This window comes from Nerophis lumbriciformis, linkage group LG38, assembly GCF_033978685.3.
Source record: "Nerophis lumbriciformis linkage group LG38, RoL_Nlum_v2.1, whole genome shotgun sequence".
Classification (NCBI taxonomy): domain Eukaryota; kingdom Metazoa; phylum Chordata; class Actinopteri; order Syngnathiformes; family Syngnathidae; genus Nerophis; species Nerophis lumbriciformis.
The window spans coordinates 15,540,983-15,563,118 of record NC_084585.2 but is presented as its reverse complement, the minus strand read 5'-3'; the positions used below and the strand labels follow the sequence as shown (position 1 = coordinate 15,563,118).

The following is a 22,136-nucleotide window of genomic DNA, read 5'->3' as shown; positions in this document are numbered from 1 at the left end:
TATTTTAAGGTCACAAATTAAGACAAGAACAAATTAATAGGTGTTTTTAATATACAAACCCCGTTTCCATATGAGTTGGGAAATTGTGTTAGATGTAAATATAAACGGAATACAATGATTTGCAAATCATTTTCAACCCATATTCAGTTGAATATGCTACAAGGACAACATATTTGATGTTCAAACTTATAAACTTAATTTTGTTTTTGCAAATAATAATTAATTTAGAATTTCATGGCTGCAACACGTGCCAGAGTAGTTGGGATAAGGCATTTTCACAACTGTGTTACATGGCCTTTCCTTTTAACAATACTCAGTAAACGTTTGGGAACTGAGGAGACACATTTTTTAAGCTTCCATCCATCCATCCATCTTCTTCCGCTTATCCGAGGTCGGGTCGCGGGGGCAGCAGCCTAAGCAGGGAAGCCCAGACTTCCCTCTCCCCAGCCACTTCATCCAGCTACTCCCGGGGGACCCCGAGGCGTTCCCAGGCCAGCCGGGAGACGTAGTCTTCCCAACGTGTCCTGGGTCTTCCCCGCGGCCTCCTACCGGTCGGACGTGCCCTAAACACCTCCCTAGGGAGGCGTTCGGGTGGCATCCTGACCAGATGCCCGAACCACCTCATCTGGCTCCTCTCGATGTGGAGGAGTAGCGGCTTTACGTTGAGCTCCCCCCGGATGACAGAGCTTCTCAGGTGGAATTCTTTCCCATTCTTGCTTGATGTACAGCTTAAGTTGTTCAACAGTCCGGGGGTCTCCGTTGTGGTATTTTAGGCTTCATAATGCGCCACACATTTTCAATGGGAGACAGGTCTGGACTACAGGCAGGCCAGTCTAGTACCCACACTCTTTTACTATGAAGCCACGTTGATGTAACACGTGGCTTGGCATTGTCTTGCTGAAATAAGCAGGGGCATCCATGGTAACGTTGCTTGGATGGCAACATATGTTGCTCCAAAACCTGTATGTACCTTTCAGCATTAATGGCGCCTTCACAGATGTGTAAGTTACCCATGTCTTGGGCACTAATACACCCCCATACCATCACAGATGCTGGCTTTTCAACTTTGCGCATATAACAATCCGGATGGTTCTTTTCCTCTTTGGTCCGGAGGACACGACGTCCACAGTTTCCAAAAACAATTTGAAACGTGGACTCGTCAGACCACAGAACACTTTTCCACTTTGTATCAGTCCATCTTAGATGAGCTCAGGCCCAGCGAAGCCGACGGCGTTTCTGGGTGTTGTTGATAAACGCTTTTGGCCTTGCATAGGAGAGTTTTAACTTGCACTTACAGATGTAGCAACCAACTGTAGTTACTGACAGTGGTTTTCTGAAGTGTTCCTGAGCCCCTGTGGTGATATCCTTTACACACTGATGTCGCTTGTTGATGCAGTACAGCCTGAGGGATCGAAGGCCACGGGCTTAACTGCTTACGTGCAGTGATTTCTCCAGATTTTCAGAACCCTTTGATGATATTACGGACCGTAAATGGGGAAATCCCTAAATTCCTTGCAATAGCTGGTTGAGAAAGGTTTTTCTTAAACTATTCAACAATTTTCTCACGCATTTGTTGACAAAGTGGTGACCCTCGCCCCATCCTTGTTTGTGAATGACTGAGCATTTCATGGAATCTACTTTTATACCCAATCATGGCACCCACCTGTTCCCAATTTGCCTGTTCACCTGTGGAATGTTCCAATTAAGTGTTTGATGAGCATTCCTCAACTTTATCAGTATTTATTGCCACCTTTCCCAACTTCTTTGTCTTTGGAGCATATTCAACTGAATATGGGTTGAAAATGATTTGCAAATCATTGTATTCCGTTTATATTTACATCTAACACAATTTCCCAACTCATATGGAAACGGGGTTTGTAATACATATTTAATATTTGTTTTTATGAGACGTGTGTGGGCCACAGGGAACTGCCTGTGTTTGCCTCACTTTAAGGTTGTCCCTGACTACAGTCTTTTACAAACAACGCTGGATCTAAACATTTAAAGTAAAGTATGGATGTTTTTTTGGTATTCATTTTAAATTAAACATCGCTAATAAGTGTACAGAGTGTGTTTCATTATATATTCATTATTTTGTGTTTTGTTGTTTTTGGTAGATTCTGCAATTTGGCGCCCTGTCCAATAGATTGACTGTGTTGCCTGTCGGCATGGTAAACAATAGCAACCAGTTAGAAAAGTGCTCAATTTAGTGCCACTGAAATTATTCCAAAATTAGGTATAGTTATCATCGAGACAACAGTCTCACCTACTCTTTTTAAACCTCAGGTTTTGTGCACCGTCTCAAAAGTACCAATTTGGCACCGGTATTGCATAATATGTAGATGACAGCAAACTCTTGTACTCATGTATTAATGTTTATCTTTTGTGCTTTCAGTGTTTTCAGCCTGAGCTGCCGTGGGCCAAGTGCAACCAGCCCTGGAACACGGAGCGCTGCATTGAGGACACGTACCGCAAGAACAAAAGCCTTTGGCTACCTTCCAACTCCTCCAACTTCACATCCCCTGTCACCGAGTTCTGGGAGTACGTACCACTTGCTGACTTTTGCAAGGACACTAAATGTCCCTTTATCTAGAACATATTACTGTATTTAGCCAAATAAATACAAGATTAACCCTCCAGAAAACTAGACCAGGGAAAATTATATACAAACATTTTTTTTCCTCTAAAATATTAATAATTATTCTCCAAGATGTGTGATGTTACATAAGTGCTACTTAGACTGACAGTGTTTTGCATTTTAATGAACATTTTTATACAAGCACATTAAAATGTAAACAAACCAGATTCTAGCCAGAAGCTAATTTCCATCCGTAGTCCTTGACTAAGCAAGCAAACATGGTTGTAAAGCACTACACATGTCTTAACTCACACTTGTTAATGTACATTGAACCAAATAACATATAACATTTGAAATACTTGAAACGGTGACAATTTTGTGTGCCCTATTACCATTTTAGCTACCATACTTTCTATAGCAATTATTCTGTAACTCATACTTGCCAACCCTCCCGATTTTTCCGGGAGACTCCCGAATTTCAGTGCCCCTCCCGAAAATCTCCCGGGGCAACCATTCTCCCGAATTTCTCCCGATTTTCACCCGGACAACAATATTAAGGGCGTGCCGTGATGGCACTGCCTTTAGCGTCCTCTACAACCTGTCGACACGTCCGCTTTTTCACCATACAAACAGCGTGCCGGCCCAGTCACATGTTGTATGCGGCTTCTGCATACACACGGAAGTGACTGCAAGACATACTTGATCAACAACCATACAGGTCACACTGAGAGTGGCCGTATAAACAACTTTAACACTGTTACAAATATGCGCCATCCTGTGTACCCACACCAAACAAGAATGAAAAACACATTTCGGTAGAACATCCGCACCGTAACACAACATAACAAATACCCAGCATCCCTTGCATCCCTAACTCTTCCGGGCTACAATATACACCCTCGCTACCACCAATCCCCGCCCCCCCAACCCGCCCACCTCAACCTCGCCCCCACACCTCAACCCCCACGCCCCAATCTCCCGAATTCAAAAAGTCTCAATGTTGGCAAGTATGCTATAGCTTTTTTTTTTAATGTGAATTCATTAAAAAATAATTGTAAAATAACATAAATTGACACGCTATTAAAGGATTAGACTTCTTAAATGGCTTTTGAATTACCTTTAATAGCAATAAATAGCTTTTGGAAATTAGCTATCTTAAAGTTAAAGTACCAATGATTGTCACACACACAGTAGGTGTGGCGAAATTATTCTCTGCATTTGACCCTTCACCCTTGATCACCCCATGGGAGGTGAGGGGAGCAGTGAGCAGCAGCGGTGGCCGTGCCCGGGAATCATTTTTGGTGATTTAACCCCCAATTCCAACCCTTGATGTTGAGTGCCAAGCAGGGAGGTAATGGGTCCCATTTTTATAGTCTTTGCTATGACTCGGCCGGGGTTTGAACTCACAACCTACCGATCTCAGGGCGGATACTCTTACCACTAGGCCACTGAGTAGGCTTACCTGACGCACTGCCATTTTGGGGAAAGCCATATCCTGGGATAGTCACAAGACGTGTTACATGACAAGCATTCCATTTGTGACTTCTATTTTACATTCCATGGTATGATGCGTACTTCAGATTTGTTTGTTTAAATCCGCACTTTTTATTTAGTCGTTCAGATTACCAAAAACAATTGTGACTTCTATGTATGTGTAATTTGAATGGAATGTATTTGGAGGTGGTGCGCATGAGCACAAAACTTAGCGTTACATGCGGAACCTTGTGTTTGCGGAACAAAACATGACTGATTTGTTTTCATGTCAATCCTGGTGCGATTTCAGTGAGTTTGTTCAACCAAAGCCAATACTCATTATTTCATGTAGGAAATGGAACCAAATAAATATTTCATATCACGGTTATTGTGAGCAAAATGAACAGTTACTTTTTTATACACTAAAATATTCTAATCAAGTTTAATTTTTCAATAAATACACACACACACAATATAATTTTAATTGGCAGAAGGAGAAACACAATTGGTGATCTCAGTTGTTTCAAGAGCAATGTGTTTATATCGTGGTATGATGTTTGTAATGGGGAAATATGTTAATGTCTCTTATATTCATGTTGGTGTTTAAGCTAGCTAACTAGCCAGTGCTGCTATCAATTGTGGTTTGGGGAAATAAGTACCGTATTTTTCGGACTATAAGTCGCAGTTTTTTTTATAGTTTGGCCGGGCTCCAATGCGACTTATATATGTTTTTTTCCTTCTTTATTATGCATTTTCGGCAGGTGCGACTTATACTCCGGTGCGACTTATACTCCGAAAAATACGGTAATGTGTTTTTTATTCGTGTTAGTATTTAGGTTTGCTAAGGATTAGCATGCTAGCTGCTTCTCCAGGAAATGATCTTGTCTTATCTCTTATCTTTACACAGGTAATCGTTACATCTCTAGTAAGGGATCATGGAAGAGGAGCATCATTTTAGTTATGGTTGTTTGCTTATTGCGATGTCTGTGTCGAAAAGTGTGTGGGTGAGAAGGCAGATTGGTGGGACATTGAAATAAGTCGTCCGTATGTATAGTCACTTCAAAACATAATTTTTCTGCTACTACGTACAGCATTAACTTTCTGGGTTGGATTTGAAAAAAATCGGAATTGCACTGTTCAGTGACATGAAAAAATCTTGATACACATCACAACAAAATCTAAATTTAACTGCAGTGTGAAGATAAATGGGGTAAATGGGTTGTGCTTGTATAGTGCTTTTCTACCTTCAAGTTACTCAAAGCGCTTTGACACTATTTCCACACTCACCCATTCATACACATTCACACACACATTCAAACATTGATGGCAGGAGCTGCCATGCCCTAATCACAACATAGCTTAAGATGCACACTGGCTCACACACCAACCTTGTCCCCCCTCCACCCGCAGGCACAAAGTGTTGGGCATCTCCAACGGCATCGACGAGATCGGCTCCATCAAGTGGGACTTGGCTTTGTGTTTGCTGCTAGTCTGGGTCGTCTGCTTTTTCTGCATTTGGAAGGGTGTCAAGTCCACTGGAAAGGTTAGCCATCTTCCTAAAGTATTTTATCGTACAACTTTATGGAGTTTTCTAACCGTGACAGCTTCAAACACTTCTTTAACCTGACAAGGTTAACATGAGAGGCGATAAAGTTTCAATAAAGTCAAGCACTGTTGAGCCCTGATTAGTGAATCAATTAACTGAAGTTGTGTTAGTGCCGCAAACCCTCAGAAAACTTCTGTTTCTATTGAACTCATGAACAGCTTCTCTAGGGACAAAGTGTTAAATGCGCTCCAGTCTTCTGAGCCATATTTCATGGATCCAAGCAGCATGGTCACCAGGGATGGGTGTCTTTTAATATGAACCAATACGGTACCTAGGATTCAATACTGGTACTAAAAAATATACATTTTCGGTACATTGTGTGTGTTAATCATACTTGCCAACCCTCCCGATTATCAGTTCTCGTCTCGAGAATCTCCCAGGGCCACCATTCTCACAATTTTTCTACCGATTTACACCCAGACAACAATACTGCTACACCATCCTTTACTGGGCGCCAGTTCCGCCCAAACAACAACAAAAACAAAACAATAATAACGATTATATTCATAGGAATAAATCCGAGTTAAAATACGGACAAGTCATACAATATTATAATTGTAATCATTTCAACAACCTCCTTGGCCCCTTTTGAAAAAATGGTTTGGTCCACACCAATGTTCCCTCTAAGGTGCGTGACTGCGCAATTGTGCACTGCTCACTTGTCCTCCACGAACGGAAAATCTATACAGCGCACAAAATCTAATCCAGCTTAAACTCTAAACAAAATAAACACAACCAATTATTCTGTACTATTTTCAACAAGTGGTCACAACAGATTAAACAATGACAACATCAGCAAACAAGAAGGTGAAGGAGGTGGTCTGCATCAACAATCATTTTATTGAGCAAAACTGATTACTGTTGGCCGTAACTACACCAAAACAACATCAGCAACAAAACTACTATCTAACAAAACCGATCACTTCCTGTCGTAATCACACCAAAACAAACAATATGTCGTATTGACAGTAGCCGCTCCCTTTCATTTGCGTCAAAAGACCCACACACATTCGGCTCAGCCAGTGATGCGTTCATGGCCACAAAAACAGTCAGATAACTCTTCTGTAATATGACATATACAACTTCTACTCAGTAGTTAATAATTATATATGCTGAGTAATTATTAACATTATTACTAATAATAACAGAGTAACTGAGAATACCGACCTTTTTTAGATGTTCATCATTGATAATTAGGAGCATCTGACGAAGGTCAGTTACAATATAATTATGTGTTTAATGTAGTCATGCAAAATGTGTTATTAGTATATACATTTAATAGCCGCAATACAAAAAAAGTTAAGTATTAAAAGATTTGTTGTTTGTTTTCATAGCAATGTAAAGTAAACAACACCATAATAGCTGACAACAACGAAGTAAAACAGACTATATAGAATTTTGGATGGTTTATACTGACTTTTGAATGGTTTAAAATATTGTTTTGTCTGTGAAAGTGAAGCTCTCCTCCTGGAGCTATGGTGCTAAGAAGGCCATTTACATTTTGTCCAAGAATAGGTTAGTTCTCCATCAGTTTTTCCATGAAACATAAAAATCTTATGTTTACGATATATACAATGCAACAATAAACCTTAGTGCTCTGCTGCACCAGAATCAGCAGTGGCTGCTTCATCTGAGTTTGACCCCACAGCAAACACTCTCTCCCAGCAGTCCAATGATGTCTTTTATGATGAGTGAGTGATGTAGTGATGAGAATGATGTAAACAGCTGTAACACTAGCAGTGACCAAGACATTATTCAACACCTTGGCTATTTCAATTATATAACAGCAAAATATATGCTACAACTCAATTTAAACTTTTAATTGATATTAGATTAGCATCGTTGTTGTTTTTATTATTTGTTTTATAACAACATATTCCATGTGCTCTTTGTTTTACTTGCACATGTATTTGGAATCAGAGGTGTAATAGTGAAATGAGAATAAGACAGATAATAATACATAATTTACATAATACTACTGACTTGTTAAGTGGTTAGTCGTAAACAAGGAAACCAATTGGGTGTATTACACAAGGCACCGTCAAGAACACTGAAAAACAAGAACATTGAAGTTGGCAATTAGTGGGGTAGAGGTGCCCACACCGATTTTCTATCAGGGGGGCCATAATTCCTAGCAACTGCCCTGAGGCAATGTATGACTTTTAGTTTTTTGTTGTATTTATTTTTTGTTAGTTCATATTGAACTATCACCACTATCCACCATTTGCACGGGTACTGTGGAAAAATGTGTTATTTTACTTTGTTACTGTGGACTGTTATTTTGTTTGTCAAATAAATGAACATTGTGCAATTCAAGTATTTTTTATATACATGTATATATACATATATATATATGTATATATATATATATATATATATATATATATATATATATATATATATATATATAATCTATATTTGAATACATATGTGTGTGTATATATATATATATATATATATATATATATATATATATATATATATATATATATATATATACAGTTGTGCTCATAAGTTTACATACCCTGGGAGAATTTATGATTTCTTGGCCATTCTTCAGAGAATATGAATGATAATGTCACAATTTACTTAGATGTGAAACAGAGGAACCCAAGGATGCAGATGGATTTGTGAGTAAATAGTTCTTTACTTAAACAAAGAAGCGATCACAACAATGATCCAAAAATATAATATAACAAAAAGCGACGGTGCGAAAAAGGAGAACACAAAAAGAGCACCGTGACAAAAAGAACAAAAGCTAATATACAAACTAAACAAGCTTTGGGTCGAAGTTGCAAGACGTGCAAACTATCAACGAACATACCAAGCTGGATGGCACTGGAAATAGCCAAGATGGAATGTAGCAAAAATACAAGGAGCATAGGCGTCTTCATACGAACAGAGTCACGAAATGGAATAGCCGAGTGCCATCCAGCTGGCCAGGTGCTGCTTAAGTAGTGCTGGTGAGATTAGACACAGCTGTGCACGTCTTGCAGCTCCGCCCACAGGAAGACACAGGAACTCTGAGGAAGACAAAAAGTAAGAGCCAAGTCTGCTGCACCAAGGGAAAACTGAGCATACAAACCACCAGGTGGCAGCAGGCGGTGACAGTATCCCCCCCCTAATCAACGGACGCCACCTGGCGGACCTCCTGGTTTACCGGGAAATCTATGATAAAAATCAGAAATAAGGGATTTATCAATTATAAGGGAACGTGAAATCCAGGAGCGATCCTCTGGGGGGTAACCCTCCCAGTCGATCAGAAACTGCACACCCCTGCCTCGTCTCCTAGCGTCCAGAATGGTGTTGACAGTGAAGGCTGGATGACCCTCCACCTGCTGAGGAGCAGGGGGAGACACGGATGGAGGACAAAGGTCGCTCGACTCGACGGGCTTTAGGCGGGAAACATGGTAAACAGGATATGATTTGAAGGACTTGGGTACCTTGAGTCGAGCTGTGACGGGAGTTATCATCCGCTCCACCTCATATGGTCCGATGAATTTAGGTGCCAGTTTCTTCGACTCTCCTGGTAATGTAATGTCTTTTGATGATAGCCAAACCCTCTGGCCAGGTTTGTAGTCGGGAGATGGTCTGCGATGGCGATTAGCCATGGTCTGGTTCCGTTTGGCTGTCCGCGACAAGGCAGCGCGTGTATCACGCCACACATGGTGCACACGGCGCAGGAAGGCAGTCACGGAGGGAACAGTGGACTCGATCTCTTGAGAGGAGAAGATAGGAGGTTGGAAGCCATGCACCACATGGAAAGGGGACAAGCCGGTAGATGAACAGATTAGGGTGTTACGGGCATACTCCACCCATGGGAGATAGGTAGACCACAATGATGGATGCTGGTGACACACGCATCTCAGGGCCGCCCCTAGGTCCTGATTGGCTCTTTCCGATTGTCCATTCGATTGTGGGTGGTACCCTGATGACAAACTGACAGTGGCTCCTAACAAGTTGCAGAAAGCTTTCCATGTAGCGGATGAAAATTGAGGACCTCTGTCTGACACCACATCGATGGGGATCCCATGAAGTCGAACCACATGGTTTACTAGAAGCTTGGCGGTCTCCAGGGAGGAGGGAAGTCTACGGAGGGGGATAAAATGCGTGAATTTAGAAAATCTGTCAACTATGGTGAGGATGACAGAAAACCCCCTGGAAATGGGTAGACCTGTGACAAAGTCCAGAGCAATGTGCGACCATGGGCGAGAGGGGATGGGAAGGGGCTGCAGCAACCCCGCAGGAGCTTGATGGGAAGCTTTGCTTCTGGCGCAGACGGGGCATGCAGCCACAAACTTCTTAGTATCAGTGTGAACGGTAGGCCACCAGAACCGCTGAGTAAGCAGGAACTCAGTGCGTCTGGCACCTGGGTGGCAAGCAATCTTGGAAGTGTGAGCCCACGACAAGACCTCTGGACGGAGGGTTCTCGGTACAAAAAGGCGACCAGGAGGACATCCAGCAGGGGATGGGGAGTCCTTGATAGCCTCCGACACCCGTCTCTCCACCTCCCACTGTACTGCGCCCAGAATCCGGGACTGAGGAAGGATAGTCTCTGGGGGAGTGTCTTCTGTAGGAGGAGAGAACATCCTCGACAAGGCATCAGGTTTACCATTGAGTGAGCCCGGGCGAAAAGTCATACAAAAGTCAAACCTTGTAAGGAACAGGGACCACCGAGCCTGGCGGGGATTGAGGCGTTGGGCAGAGCGGAGGTAGGCTAGGTTACGATGATCGGTATAAATGATAAAGGGGTGTTTGGCACCCTCAAGCCAGTGCCTCCATTCTTGAAGGGCGAGGACCACTGCAAGAAGCTCTCGGTTCCCGATGTCATAGTTCTTCTCTGCAGGCGAAAGGCGTTTGGAGAAGAAGGCGCAGGGGTGCAGCTTCTGATCAGAACTGGAGTGCTGGGACAAAACAGCCCCTACCCCAGTGTCAGATGCGTCCACCTCAACAAAAAATGGGAGATCATGATTAGCGTGAACTAGCACAGGAGCTGAGGTAAAGAGGCATTTAAGGCGTCGAAAAGCCTGGTCAGCCTCCGAAGACCACACGAAAAGAACCTTGGAGGACGTTAATTTATTTAAAGGTTGGGCTACTTTGCTGAAATCTCTAATAAAACGTCGGTAAAAATTAGCAAACCCCAGAAACCTTTGCAGCAGCTTCCTGGAGGACGGCGTAGGCCAGTCTACAACCGCTTGGATCTTAGCTGGGTCTGGCTTAACCTGCCCCCTCTCCACAATCAACCCCAAAAACGACACTGTGGGAGAATGAAAGGTGCACTTTTGGGGTTTGACAAATAATCGGTTCTCCAAAAGTCTCTGCAAAACCAAACGGACATGCTGATGATGTAAATCAATGGAGCGTGAAAAAATAAGTATATCATCCAAGTAGACTACCACGAAACGGCCTATCATATCACGGAGCACATCATTTTTAAACACTGGAACACCCCGGGAGCATTAGTGAGGCCGAACGGCATGACGCAATACTCAAAGTGGCCAAGAGGGGTGTTAAAAGCAGTCTTCCATTCATCACCTTCACGAATTCGCACGAGGTGATACGCATTGCGTAGATCCAATTTAGTAAATACTACTGCCCCATGCAAAGGAGCAAACGAAGAATCCAATAGTGGAAGAGGGTATTTATTTTTAATTGTAATTTTGTTCAGAGCTCGGTAGTCAATACAGGGTCGTAACCCACCATCCTTCTTTTTGACAAAGAAAAACCCCGCCGCCACAGGAGCAGAAGAGGGACGAATGTGTCCGGCGGTGAGAGAAGAGGAAATGTATTCCTCCATAGCCTGCTGTTCGGGACGCGAAATATTATACAGCCGCGAAGAAGGTAGTGGCGACCCTGGAAGAAGGTCAATGGCACAGTCATACGGGCGGTGGGGGGGTAGCGTCGTAGTCCGATCTTTACAAAAAACCTCACTAAAGGAATGATATTCCTCAGGAATCAGCGCGAGATCAGGGGGCTGAAGAGTAGGAAGAGTGACAAGGTTAGCCGGAGACGAAGCGGAGCGCAAACAGTGGCTATGACAAAAAATACTCCAATTGGTAATTTTACAAGTGGTCCAATCAATGCTTGGACTGTGACGTCGCAACCATGGAAGTCCAAGAACTAAGGGCGCCGAACGAGAAGGCATTATAAACAATTTAACCTCCTCACGGTGATTACCAGAAATAAGGAGGGATGTGGCATGTGTCTGATGAGTAATATTAGCCAGGTGACGCCCGTCAAGTGAGCTAACATTCTTAATACGATCAATCCCCACAGTAGGAATCTTTAGAGATTCCACAAGACCACTGTCAATAATGTTTTCATCAGCCCCTGAGTCAATAAGTGCCTTAATAGGACAAGAACCCCCCCCCCCATGACAGAGTACCTTCAACTTGAAGTCTTCCCACGAGTGAGGAAGCAGACGTCACCACAGGAGCAGGCGGCAAAGTTGGTAATCCTCCCTGCGGAAGGTCTCGTGTGGACGCGGAACGGCCCCCAGTAGGCCGCGCAGGACAGCGAACAACGACGTGGTCCGCAGCTCCGCAGTACAGGCACAGCCGCAATCTCAGCCGACGACTCCTCTCTGCAGACGACAGGCGACTTCCACCCAGCTGCATAGGAATGGACCCCTCTAGCCCCTCCTCCGGGGCATTGCAGTCAGAAGGCGGAAACGACGAAACCTGAGGCTTGGATGTTGATCGTGTGGACCAGGTAGATGACTGCCATCTGGTGGACGGAGGATCCACCCCCTTCTGGGCGTGTCGCTCTCGTAGGCGGTTGTCCAATCGGCTGGCGAGTGAGATGAGCTCCTCGAGGGTCTGGGTCTCGTCGCGGGCAGCCAGCTCGTCTTGGATCTGGGAGTTAAGGCTAGCCAGGAATATTCCCCGCAAAGCTCTCTCCCCCCAGCCACTCTCCGCCCCCAGGATTCGGAAGGAGATTGAGTGGTCCGCGACAGAGGAGGACCCCTGGCGTGTAGCGAGAAGGCGGCTGCCTGCCTCTCGTTCCCTCACGGGGTGGTCAAAGACGCTGCGCAACTCAGCGGAAAATAGGGGTAAGTTGGAACGAAGTCCGGGTTTACTCTCACACACCTCCATAGCCCAGCTAGCTGCTCTTCCAGCCAGTAAACTTAGTATATATGCCACACGGGCGGAGTCTGTTGTGTATGTGTGAGGCTGCTGTGAAAAAACTAAAGAGCATTGATATAAAAAAAGTTTACATTGTCCAAAGTCTCCCTCATACCTGGGCGGATGTGGTATGCTGGGCTCCCGGGTAGGAAAACCCGATGTCGAGGGCATGGGGTAAGAAGAAGCTGCAGGTTGAGCAGCCTCCGAGTCTGGGAGCGGGTGGGGGACAAACAGGCGTGTATGCATCTCCTGCACAAGTGTGGTCAGGTTTAACAAAGCTTGTTCGTGATCACTTATTCGCTGGCCATGAGCCCTGAGGGCCAGCTGAATCTGATTCTCATCTGCGGGTTCCATAATTGACTCGGCTATTCTGTCACAATTTACTTAGATGTGAAACAGAGGAACCCAAGGATGCAGATGGATTTGTGAGTAAATAGTTCTTTACTTAAACAAAGAAGCGATCACAACAATGATCCAAAAATATAATATAACAAAAAGCGACGGTGCGAAAAAGGAGAACACAAAAAGAGCACCGTGACAAAAAGAACAAAAGCTAATATACAAACTAAACAAGCTTTGGGTCGAAGTTGCAAGACGTGCAAACTATCAACGAACATACCAAGCTGGATGGCACTGGAAATAGCCAAGATGGAATGTAGCAAAAATACAAGGAGCATAGGCGTCTTCATACGAACAGAGTCACGAAATGGAATAGCCGAGTGCCATCCAGCTGGCCAGGTGCTGCTTAAGTAGTGCTGGTGAGATTAGACACAGCTGTGCACGTCTTGCAGCTCCGCCCACAGGAAGACACAGGAACTCTGAGGAAGACAAAAAGTAAGAGCCAAGTCTGCTGCACCAAGGGAAAACTGAGCATACAAACCACCAGGTGGCAGCAGGCGGTGACAGATAACACAAAAACCTTTCTTCCACTCATACTTAATGGTTCTGTGAAGCTATTTATTGGCAAACAACTGTGTTTACTCTTTTTAAATCAAAATGACAAAAGAAAGTACCCAAATGAGCCTGATCAAAAGTTTACATTCCCCAGTAAAAAAAATAAAAAAAAATAAAAATAAAAATAAAAATAAAAATCCAAGATGGCGGCGCGCACAGACGCAGCGGCTTACGGCTCTCCATTTCAGTGCTCTTTCTTCCTTCTTTTCTTCATGTTTTTTTTCCTTTTGTGCACCACCTGTACTGCAAACACCCGGTACACCCGCCAGTCACTCTTGGATATCGGTAACTCGCACCAGATATCTGTTTCGAGCGACTTTCACCACGAGCACAACATCCCAGATGACATAGCGAGAGCACAGGGCTCTCCGTGGTTTGTTGTCGGGTCTGGGAGACGGCGCAGACGGAGGAGGGAGAGGAAGCAGAAGCGTGGCCGCAGGTCCGGCGTCTTGCTCAGGCTTAGGAAACAACCCCACAAGCCACCTCTACCGAGCCTGTTCCTCTCTAATGCCAGATCCCTTGTACAGAAGATGGACGACCTGGAGTTACAACTTGCTGGAAACCGCTATGTTCGGGACTGTTGTGCTATGATTATCACCGAAACCTGGCTTCACCCGGAAATACCCGATGCTAGCATGCAGCTAGCCGGACGCACTCTGCTCCGCCGGGACAGAACTAAGGACTCCGGTAAGAGCAGAGGAGGGGGGCTCTGTATCTACGTGCATGAGAACTGGTGCAACAACGGGACAATCACTGAACAGCACTGTTGCCCGGACGTGGAGTACATGTCTGTTAGATGTCGGCCTTTTTTTCTCCCGAGAGAGCTGTCTGTTGTTATCATCACGGCTGTGTATATTCCACCGGACGCCAAAGTAAACACAGCGCTCTCTCTTCTGCTGAACACCGTCAACGAACAGCAGCGGGCCCACCCCGACGGTGTTCATATCATAGCAGGGGATTTTAATAAGGCCAATCTGAAGACTGTACTCCCTAAGTTCTACCAGCACGTGAAGTGTTCTACAAGGGGAAAGAACACCCTGGACCACGTGTATACCAACATAAAGCACGCATACAGAGCTACACCCCTCCCCCAGCTTGGACAGTCAGACCATCTTTCCCTCCTGCTCTCTCCTACCTACACCCCCATCAGACGCCAGGCCAGGCCTATCACAAAGACTGTTATGACCTGGCCTGACGATGCACTCCCCAAACTTCAGGACTGCTTCCAACACACAGACTGGGACCTCTTCCAACAACAGGAGCTGGAGACAGCCACAGGAACGGTGCTGGACTACATAAAGTTCTGCATCGGGAATGTGACTGTGGAAAAAACCATCCGGGTTTACCCCAACAAGAAACCCTGGATGACCAGCCAGGTCCGCACACTCCTCAGGGCCCGCGACGCAGCCTTCAGGTCAGGGGACAGGGCACTGTACAGTGTTGCTAGAGCCGACCTGAAGAGAGGGATTAAAAAAGCAAAGGCGGACCACAGGAGGTGCATAGAGTCCCATCTGTCCGGCAAAAACTCACGGGAGGTGTGGCGGGGCATTCATGACATCACGGACTTCAGAGGCTGCAATATGACAACTGCGGATCAGAGTGCGACACTGGCAGAGGAGCTTAACTGTTTCTTTGCCCGTTTCGAAACCCCCCAGCGACACTCATCTGCTCCAGCCCTGCCCCCGCCCCCACCGGGCTCCGGCGCCACTCCACTCACTGTACAGGAGCACAGTGTCAGACGAGTGCTCCTGGCTGTGAACCCCAGGAAGGCTACCGGACCAGACGGAGTACCTGGAAAGGTGCTCAGGACGTGCGCCTACCAGCTCGCTCCCCCCCTCACCAAGATCTTCAACCTCTCCCTGGCTCAGGCAGTCATCCCATCCTGCCTGAAGTCATCTACAATAATCCCGGTGCCGAAGAAGTCTCCCATCACCAGCCTGAATGATTACCGACCAGTGGCCCTCACTCCGGTAATCATGAAGTGCTTCGAGCGACTTGTTCTCCAGCACATCAAGGACCATATCCCTCCAGACTTCGACCCCCACCAGTTCGCATACCGGGCGAACAGGTCCACAGAGGACGCCATCGCTGTTGCTCTCCACTCTGCTCTGAACCACCTGGAGCAGCAGCAGAGCTACGTCCGGATGCTCTCTGTGGACTATAGCTCTGCCTTCAATACAATAATCCCGGACAGACTCTGCAATAAACTGGACACTCTTGGCCTCCCCCCTCTCACAAACGCCTGGATAAGGGACTTCCTAACGGACCGACCCCAGAATGTGAGACTTGGCCCGCACCTCTCATCCTCCCGCACGCTGAGCATCGGCTCCCCACAGGGCTGTGTGCTGAGCCCCCTCCTCTACTGCCTTTACACCCATGACTGCAGTCCGGCCCACAGTGACAACCTTACCGTCAAGTTCGCCGACGATACCACAGTGGTCGAGCTCATCTCCAGGGGTGACGAGGCTGCCTACAGAGAGGAGGTCCTGAAGCTGACGGCCTGGTCTTCGGAGAACAACCTCGCTCTCAACACCAGCAAGACCAGAGAGATCATTGTCGACTTCAGGAGGAGCAGCACCGACCCTGCCCCCCTCTACATCAACGGCGAGCGTGTAGAGAGGGTCCACACCTTCAGGTACCTTGGAGTCCACATCTCTAATGACTTCTCCTGGACAGTCAACACCACATCAATCATCAAGAAAGCTCAGCAGCGGCTACACTTCCTTAGAGTCCTCGGGAAGTACAACCTGAAGCCTGACCTGCTGCTGACCTTCTACCGCTCGTCCATCGAGAGCCTGCTGACCTACTGTATTACGGTATGGTACGGCAGCTGCACTGCAGCAGACAGGGAGAGGCTGCAAAGAGTGGTCAAGACGGCTCAGAAGATCATCGGCCGCCCTCTCCCCTCTCTGACGGACATCTACACCTCCCGCTGCCTCAACAGAGCCAGTGCCATCATCAAGGACAGCACCCACCCTGGCTCTGACCTGTTCCACCTGCTGCCCTCTGGGAAGCGCTACAGGTGCATTAAAACCAAAACAAACAGGCTAAAGAACAGCTTCTTCCCCAGGGCCATAACCATCCTGAACGGACTGCCCCATTGTCCCTCATAACTGCCTTCTCTTCGGTGCAATAACCCATTCCACCAACCACCCTGTTTTTGTTTTTGTTTTTTTCATGTATATATTCATTTCACACCATATTCATTGCACTTCTACATTTTTTATATTTTTATATATTTGCACATTGTTTTTCTAGCATGCACACATCGCACTGTATGGAATGGCCTCAATCTCGTTACCTTGCGTAATGACAATAAAGCTGATTCTGATTCTGTACCTTTGATCTGATAACATGCACAAAAGTTGACACAAACAGGTTTGAATGGCTAACCAAGGTTCCAATCCTCACCTGTGACCTGTTTGTGTGTATAAAAGGTCTGTGAGTTTCTGGGCTTCTGACAGACCATTGCATCTTTCATCCAGTGCTGCACAGATGTTTCTGGATTCTGAGTCATGGGGAAGGCAACAGAATTGTCAAAGGATCTGTGGGAAAAGGTAATTGAACTGCATAAAACAGGAAAGGGGTATAAAAAAAATATCCAAGGAAATCAGAATGCCAATCAGCAGTGTTCAAAAGCTGATTAAGAAGTGGAAAATGAGGGATTCAGGTAGACCAGCAAATATTTCCGCCACAACTGCCAGGAAAATTGTTCGAGATGCAAAGAAAAATCCACAAATAACTTCAGCTGAAATACAGGTCTCTCTGAAAAATTGTGGTGTGGCTGTTTCAAGATGCACAATAAGGAGGCACTTGAAGAAAAATGGGCTGCATGGTTGAGTGGCCAAAAAGTAAAATGTTGGTCTCATCACTCCAAATTACTTTGTTCCAGAAGTTTTGAGGCTTGTCTCTGTGCTGTATGGCGTAATGTAAGCAGGATACTTTGTGACATTTGCGCAGAAATGGCTTTCTTCTGGCCACTCGACCATTCAGCCCATTTTTCTTCAAGTGCCTCCTTATTGTGCATCTTGAAACAGCCACACCACAATTTTTCAGAGAGTCCTGTATTTCAGCTGAAGTTATTTGTGGATTTTTCTTTGCATCTCAAACACATTTCCTGGCTGTTGTGGCTGAAATCTTTGCTGGTCTACCTGAATCGTTCATTTTCCACTTCTTAATCAGCGTTTGAACACTGCTGATTGGCATTCTCAATTCCTTGGATATCTTTTTATACACCTTTCCTGTTTTATGCAGTTCAATTACCTTTTCTCGCAGATCCTTTGACAATTATTTTGCCTTCCCCATGACTCAGAATCCAGAAACATCTGTGCAGCACTGGATGAAAGATGCAATGGTCTGTCCTAAGCCCAGAAACTCACTGACCTTTTATACACACACATTAATTATAAACAAACAGGTCACAGGTGAGGATTGGAACCTTGATTAGCCATTCAAACCTGTTTGTGTCACCTTTTGTGCATGTTATCAGATCAAAGTCACTTGGGTATGTAAACTTTTGATCAGGGTCATTTGGGTACTTTCTTTTGTCATTTTGATTTAAAAAGAGTAAACACAGTTGTTTGCCAATAAATAGCTTCACACAACCATTAAGCATGAGTGGAAGAAAGGTTTTTGTGTTATCATTCATATTCTCTGAAGAATGGCCAAGAAATCATAAATTCTCCCAGGGTATTTATACCGAGTAGTACCGACAGAATTCGTTAGGTACCCATAAAACTACAAAATTTAGTACCCATCCGCAATGGCCGATCCATGTTGTAAAGCCGCACATGAACAACGTCTACTGGGCTGTCTTCATGTCCCGCAGGTGGTCTACATCACGGCCACGTTCCCGTTCGTCATGCTCATCGTCCTGTTGATTCGTGGCGTGACCCTGCCTGGTGCCAGTGAGGGCATCAAGTTTTATTTGTACCCTGACCTCACTCGCCTGAAGGACCCAGAGGTACGTGTTATGAGTGACCGTCACAATTCATGGTCACCACAATTATTACATATGTCTAGCTTGTGTGCTATTGTGTGCTTAGCTGTTGTATAGCTCCTAGCTCTTTGTAGCTTACAGCCTACCATGTTTACCTTTTGTAAATGACTAAAATAAAATAAAAGACCAACCTTGTGTGCTTATTGGAGGACATTTAGGTGTTAACTGGCTGTCCAGCTTTGCACAAGTAAACATGTTCCAGCATTTCATATGATATAAGGTTTTTGCTGATATCGGACTAATATTCAATACAAATAGCGGATTGCGACACTTCATCTTGAGACCATCCAGTTTAGGGTGCATCATCAGCTGCCCTCAGCGTCTGTGTCCTGTACCAAACAGGTGTGGATCGACGCAGGAACCCAGATCTTCTTCTCCTACGCCATCTGTTTGGGCGCCATGACGTCTTTGGGGAGTTACAACAAGTACAAATACAACTGTTACAGGTGAGGCCTCAGTGTCTGCGGGGAGGGCGGCGGGCGGGACGGGGGTTGAGGGTTGAGGGTTGGGGGTGGCGTAAGGGGAGAAGACGGGGATGAAGGGATCCTTGTGTGTTCATTAACAACTCCTCCTCATGACATATGTGTGATATAGGGACTGTTTGCTGCTGGGAGCCCTCAACAGTGGTACCAGTTTTGTGTCTGGCTTCGCAATATTTTCCGTCCTGGGCTTCATGGCACAAGAGCAAGGGGTGGACATTGCTGATGTGGCAGAGTCAGGTACGAGGGTTCTGAAAAGGTGGCAGTGATGGTGGGTGCTGCCTCCTGGTTAAACAAAAATAAAATAAAAATAAAATAAAAAACCTAGCAGATTCCAAAGAAAAACAGCAACGAAACTGAAAAGAGAATCAGCTCCGACATTTGGACCCAAATTGTTGAGCACAAATGAGAGCATCAGCATTATGGACGTTTGGGCAATCAAACACTCCGTGACAAGAGCAGAACGTGACATCACCAGGATGTTAGACGAAGAACTCTTGGAGGATGAAAAGCCACAGTGTGTGGGGGTATATACGTAGAACATGCTAGACTAGAGAGGTCATCTTGTGCCAGCAACAAGCTAACACAGCTTTTTCTCCTTAAGACTGTGGTCGCAGTTGTTGTTTTCCTGCCAGTGGCTTCGTTTAGATAAAGTCAAATGTCAGTGGAAGGACTATGTTTTGTTTTTTATAGACGTCTAGTGTCTCTGGTCAGTGCACACTGTGTTTGTGAAGAGCCCACTTTGTTTTGGATTGCAATTGCACTAAGATCAGTCATTTCTTCAGTTTTATGCTAAACATTTTAAAACCGCAGAGGGCTGCTAGGTTGTGATTGTGTTGCTATACTAATTGCTCACCCAGAAGAACATGAGCTAAAAGTAACTGATTTTATAACAACAGAGGACAATTTAAAGCCCTTCATTGGGGCACATTTAAAACAAGTGAATAGTCCGAGACCACGTCAATAATTTAATAAAACACACGTGTAAACAAACCTGACCTAACTTGATAGCTATCACTTAGCCGTATCGTTTCTCTTGCACTAAAACTCACTGAACAAGCAGCGTTTGCTCTTACAATATGAACATTTCTACATCTACTGTCAGCATCAAATTATTCCCTTTAGTTTGAGACCAACATCATAGACTTCGTAAATGATTGTACAGATTTTTGAGCAACATGGCCCAGGATTTATTTAAGAAGTTGAAATTGTGTCCTCCTGATATAAGGAAACTCAGCGTAATTCACAATAAGACACAACGCAGACAAAACATCTTGTCAATGGCCTTGTTTCCATGGATACCAATGACTATCGACCGTATATATTAAAGCATGCTCCCCCTTTGATGCACTTCACTTTGAAGCACGTTCATTAAAAATGCTAAAATCACAGCTGTGAGCGTAACCCAAGACCATATACAGCCAAAGCTGTCTATAGTGTGTCAGCAACCACTCAGGGAGTTATAATATATCATTGGGTTGGGCGCCATTTTGTGCCAGGCTTTGCTATGGTTGGACCCATGACAAATTTGATGAGACTTAAGTAATGGCGATGATTCTTTGAGATGGCGAGAGTAAAGAGCTGCTGCTTGTGGATTTGTAGAAAGTTGGAGGACAAATGTGCTCATTGGCGCTGCTCGTATAGTACATCCGCAGAGGTGTGAAGTAACACACTACATTAACTTAAGTTACTTGTTGTATGGTTTGTAAGGCTGTGAATCTTGGGCCACCATACAAATAGATTTGATTTGATTCTTCAGGGTAATAATTCTATTAAGAATCAATTCTCGATTCAAAACGATTCTCGATTCAACATCAATACTGTTTCAATAACATTGGGTGCCACTTGTATGATTAACTACTTTCCTTCATAAAGTAGGTAACAGCTCTGATAAAATTATACATTACTTAAAAGAAACTTGGTTTTTTTAATAAAGTCAAATAAAGTCAAATACAAATAAGGCCACAAGAGACGTAACTAACACTTCTCTTTTCTAAAGTAAATCTGTTCAGCAGATATGGGCATCTACATCAACAATATGATTTGCCTGAGTGAATGGACAGGACAGATAAAAAAAAAAGATATCTATTTTTTTAAAACTTGATTTTTAATTGATTAAGAATTGTTACAAATTAAGAATTGTTGCAAGTAGCAATCGCAATTCATTCGAAAAATGATTTTTATTTTGACACCCTTAATTGATTGTACTTGTTAGAGTAGTTTTATCCCAACATATTTTTTACATTTACAGTGGAACCATTGATCTACGTACTTAATTGGTTCTTCAACGTGCTTCGCCAACCAAAACCTTCGAATAGTGAAGAATTGTTCCCCATAAGAATCAATGTAAACATGAGTAATTGGTTTTAGCTTCGACAAAAGTGAGTTTTAGTGAAAAAACAACAACTGCATGCTTTGAAAACACTTACATTATACAAAAGGAACATGATTGTACCTTGTGAATATGTTTGGCATTGTTGAACACTGGGAGTTTCCAAGTAATAAACAAGCTGTGGCTTCACACAACTAGCGTTAGCACAAACTAGCACTGTGAGGCAATCATTCATCAGCTTTTGTCCTGGTAGGGCCTTCTCCTTCTTTTCGGCCTAGTTACAATTAAAAACTTGCTAAGGTCCTCTTCGTGGATAAAATCCTCAGTGAAAGTGCTGCAAGCTGGAAGCTAACTACGTAGCAAAAATGCCAGCTTAGTGGTTGTCCAAGAACCTGAAGCGATACAGCAGCACTTTGTCAGTTTGGACACATTTAAAGCGTTTCTGATCAGACAAAGCGGTCTCTGAGACAGGCTGACACAGCTCTGCGGCGCAAGGCATGACAATTGTGGAAATACACTTGTGAGAAGTGCTAGTAGCCTCGAAACTCTTTAAAATGGCCACCCCAGTGTGTACGGCATATAAATAGGACG

General features: G+C 44.5%; 1 protein-coding gene across 3 annotated transcripts in view; it reads left to right on the top strand.

Moving 5' to 3' along the window:
- Positions 1–22,136, top strand: part of LOC133578425 (sodium- and chloride-dependent taurine transporter-like) — an 82,293-nt gene that overhangs the window by 35,727 nt on the left and 24,430 nt on the right. For 2 of the 3 annotated variants that reach the window (XM_061932854.2, XM_061932856.1), the window contains exons 5-9: positions 2,396–2,541; positions 5,462–5,594; positions 18,564–18,698; positions 19,077–19,180; positions 19,329–19,453. In XM_061932854.2, the coding sequence (XP_061788838.1) occupies positions 2,396–2,541; positions 5,462–5,594; positions 18,564–18,698; positions 19,077–19,180; positions 19,329–19,453 (643 nt within the window). The remainder of the gene's footprint in view (positions 1–2,395; positions 2,542–5,461; positions 5,595–18,563; positions 18,699–19,076; positions 19,181–19,328; positions 19,454–22,136) is intronic. The other variant, XR_009811856.2, reaches the window with a different exon arrangement.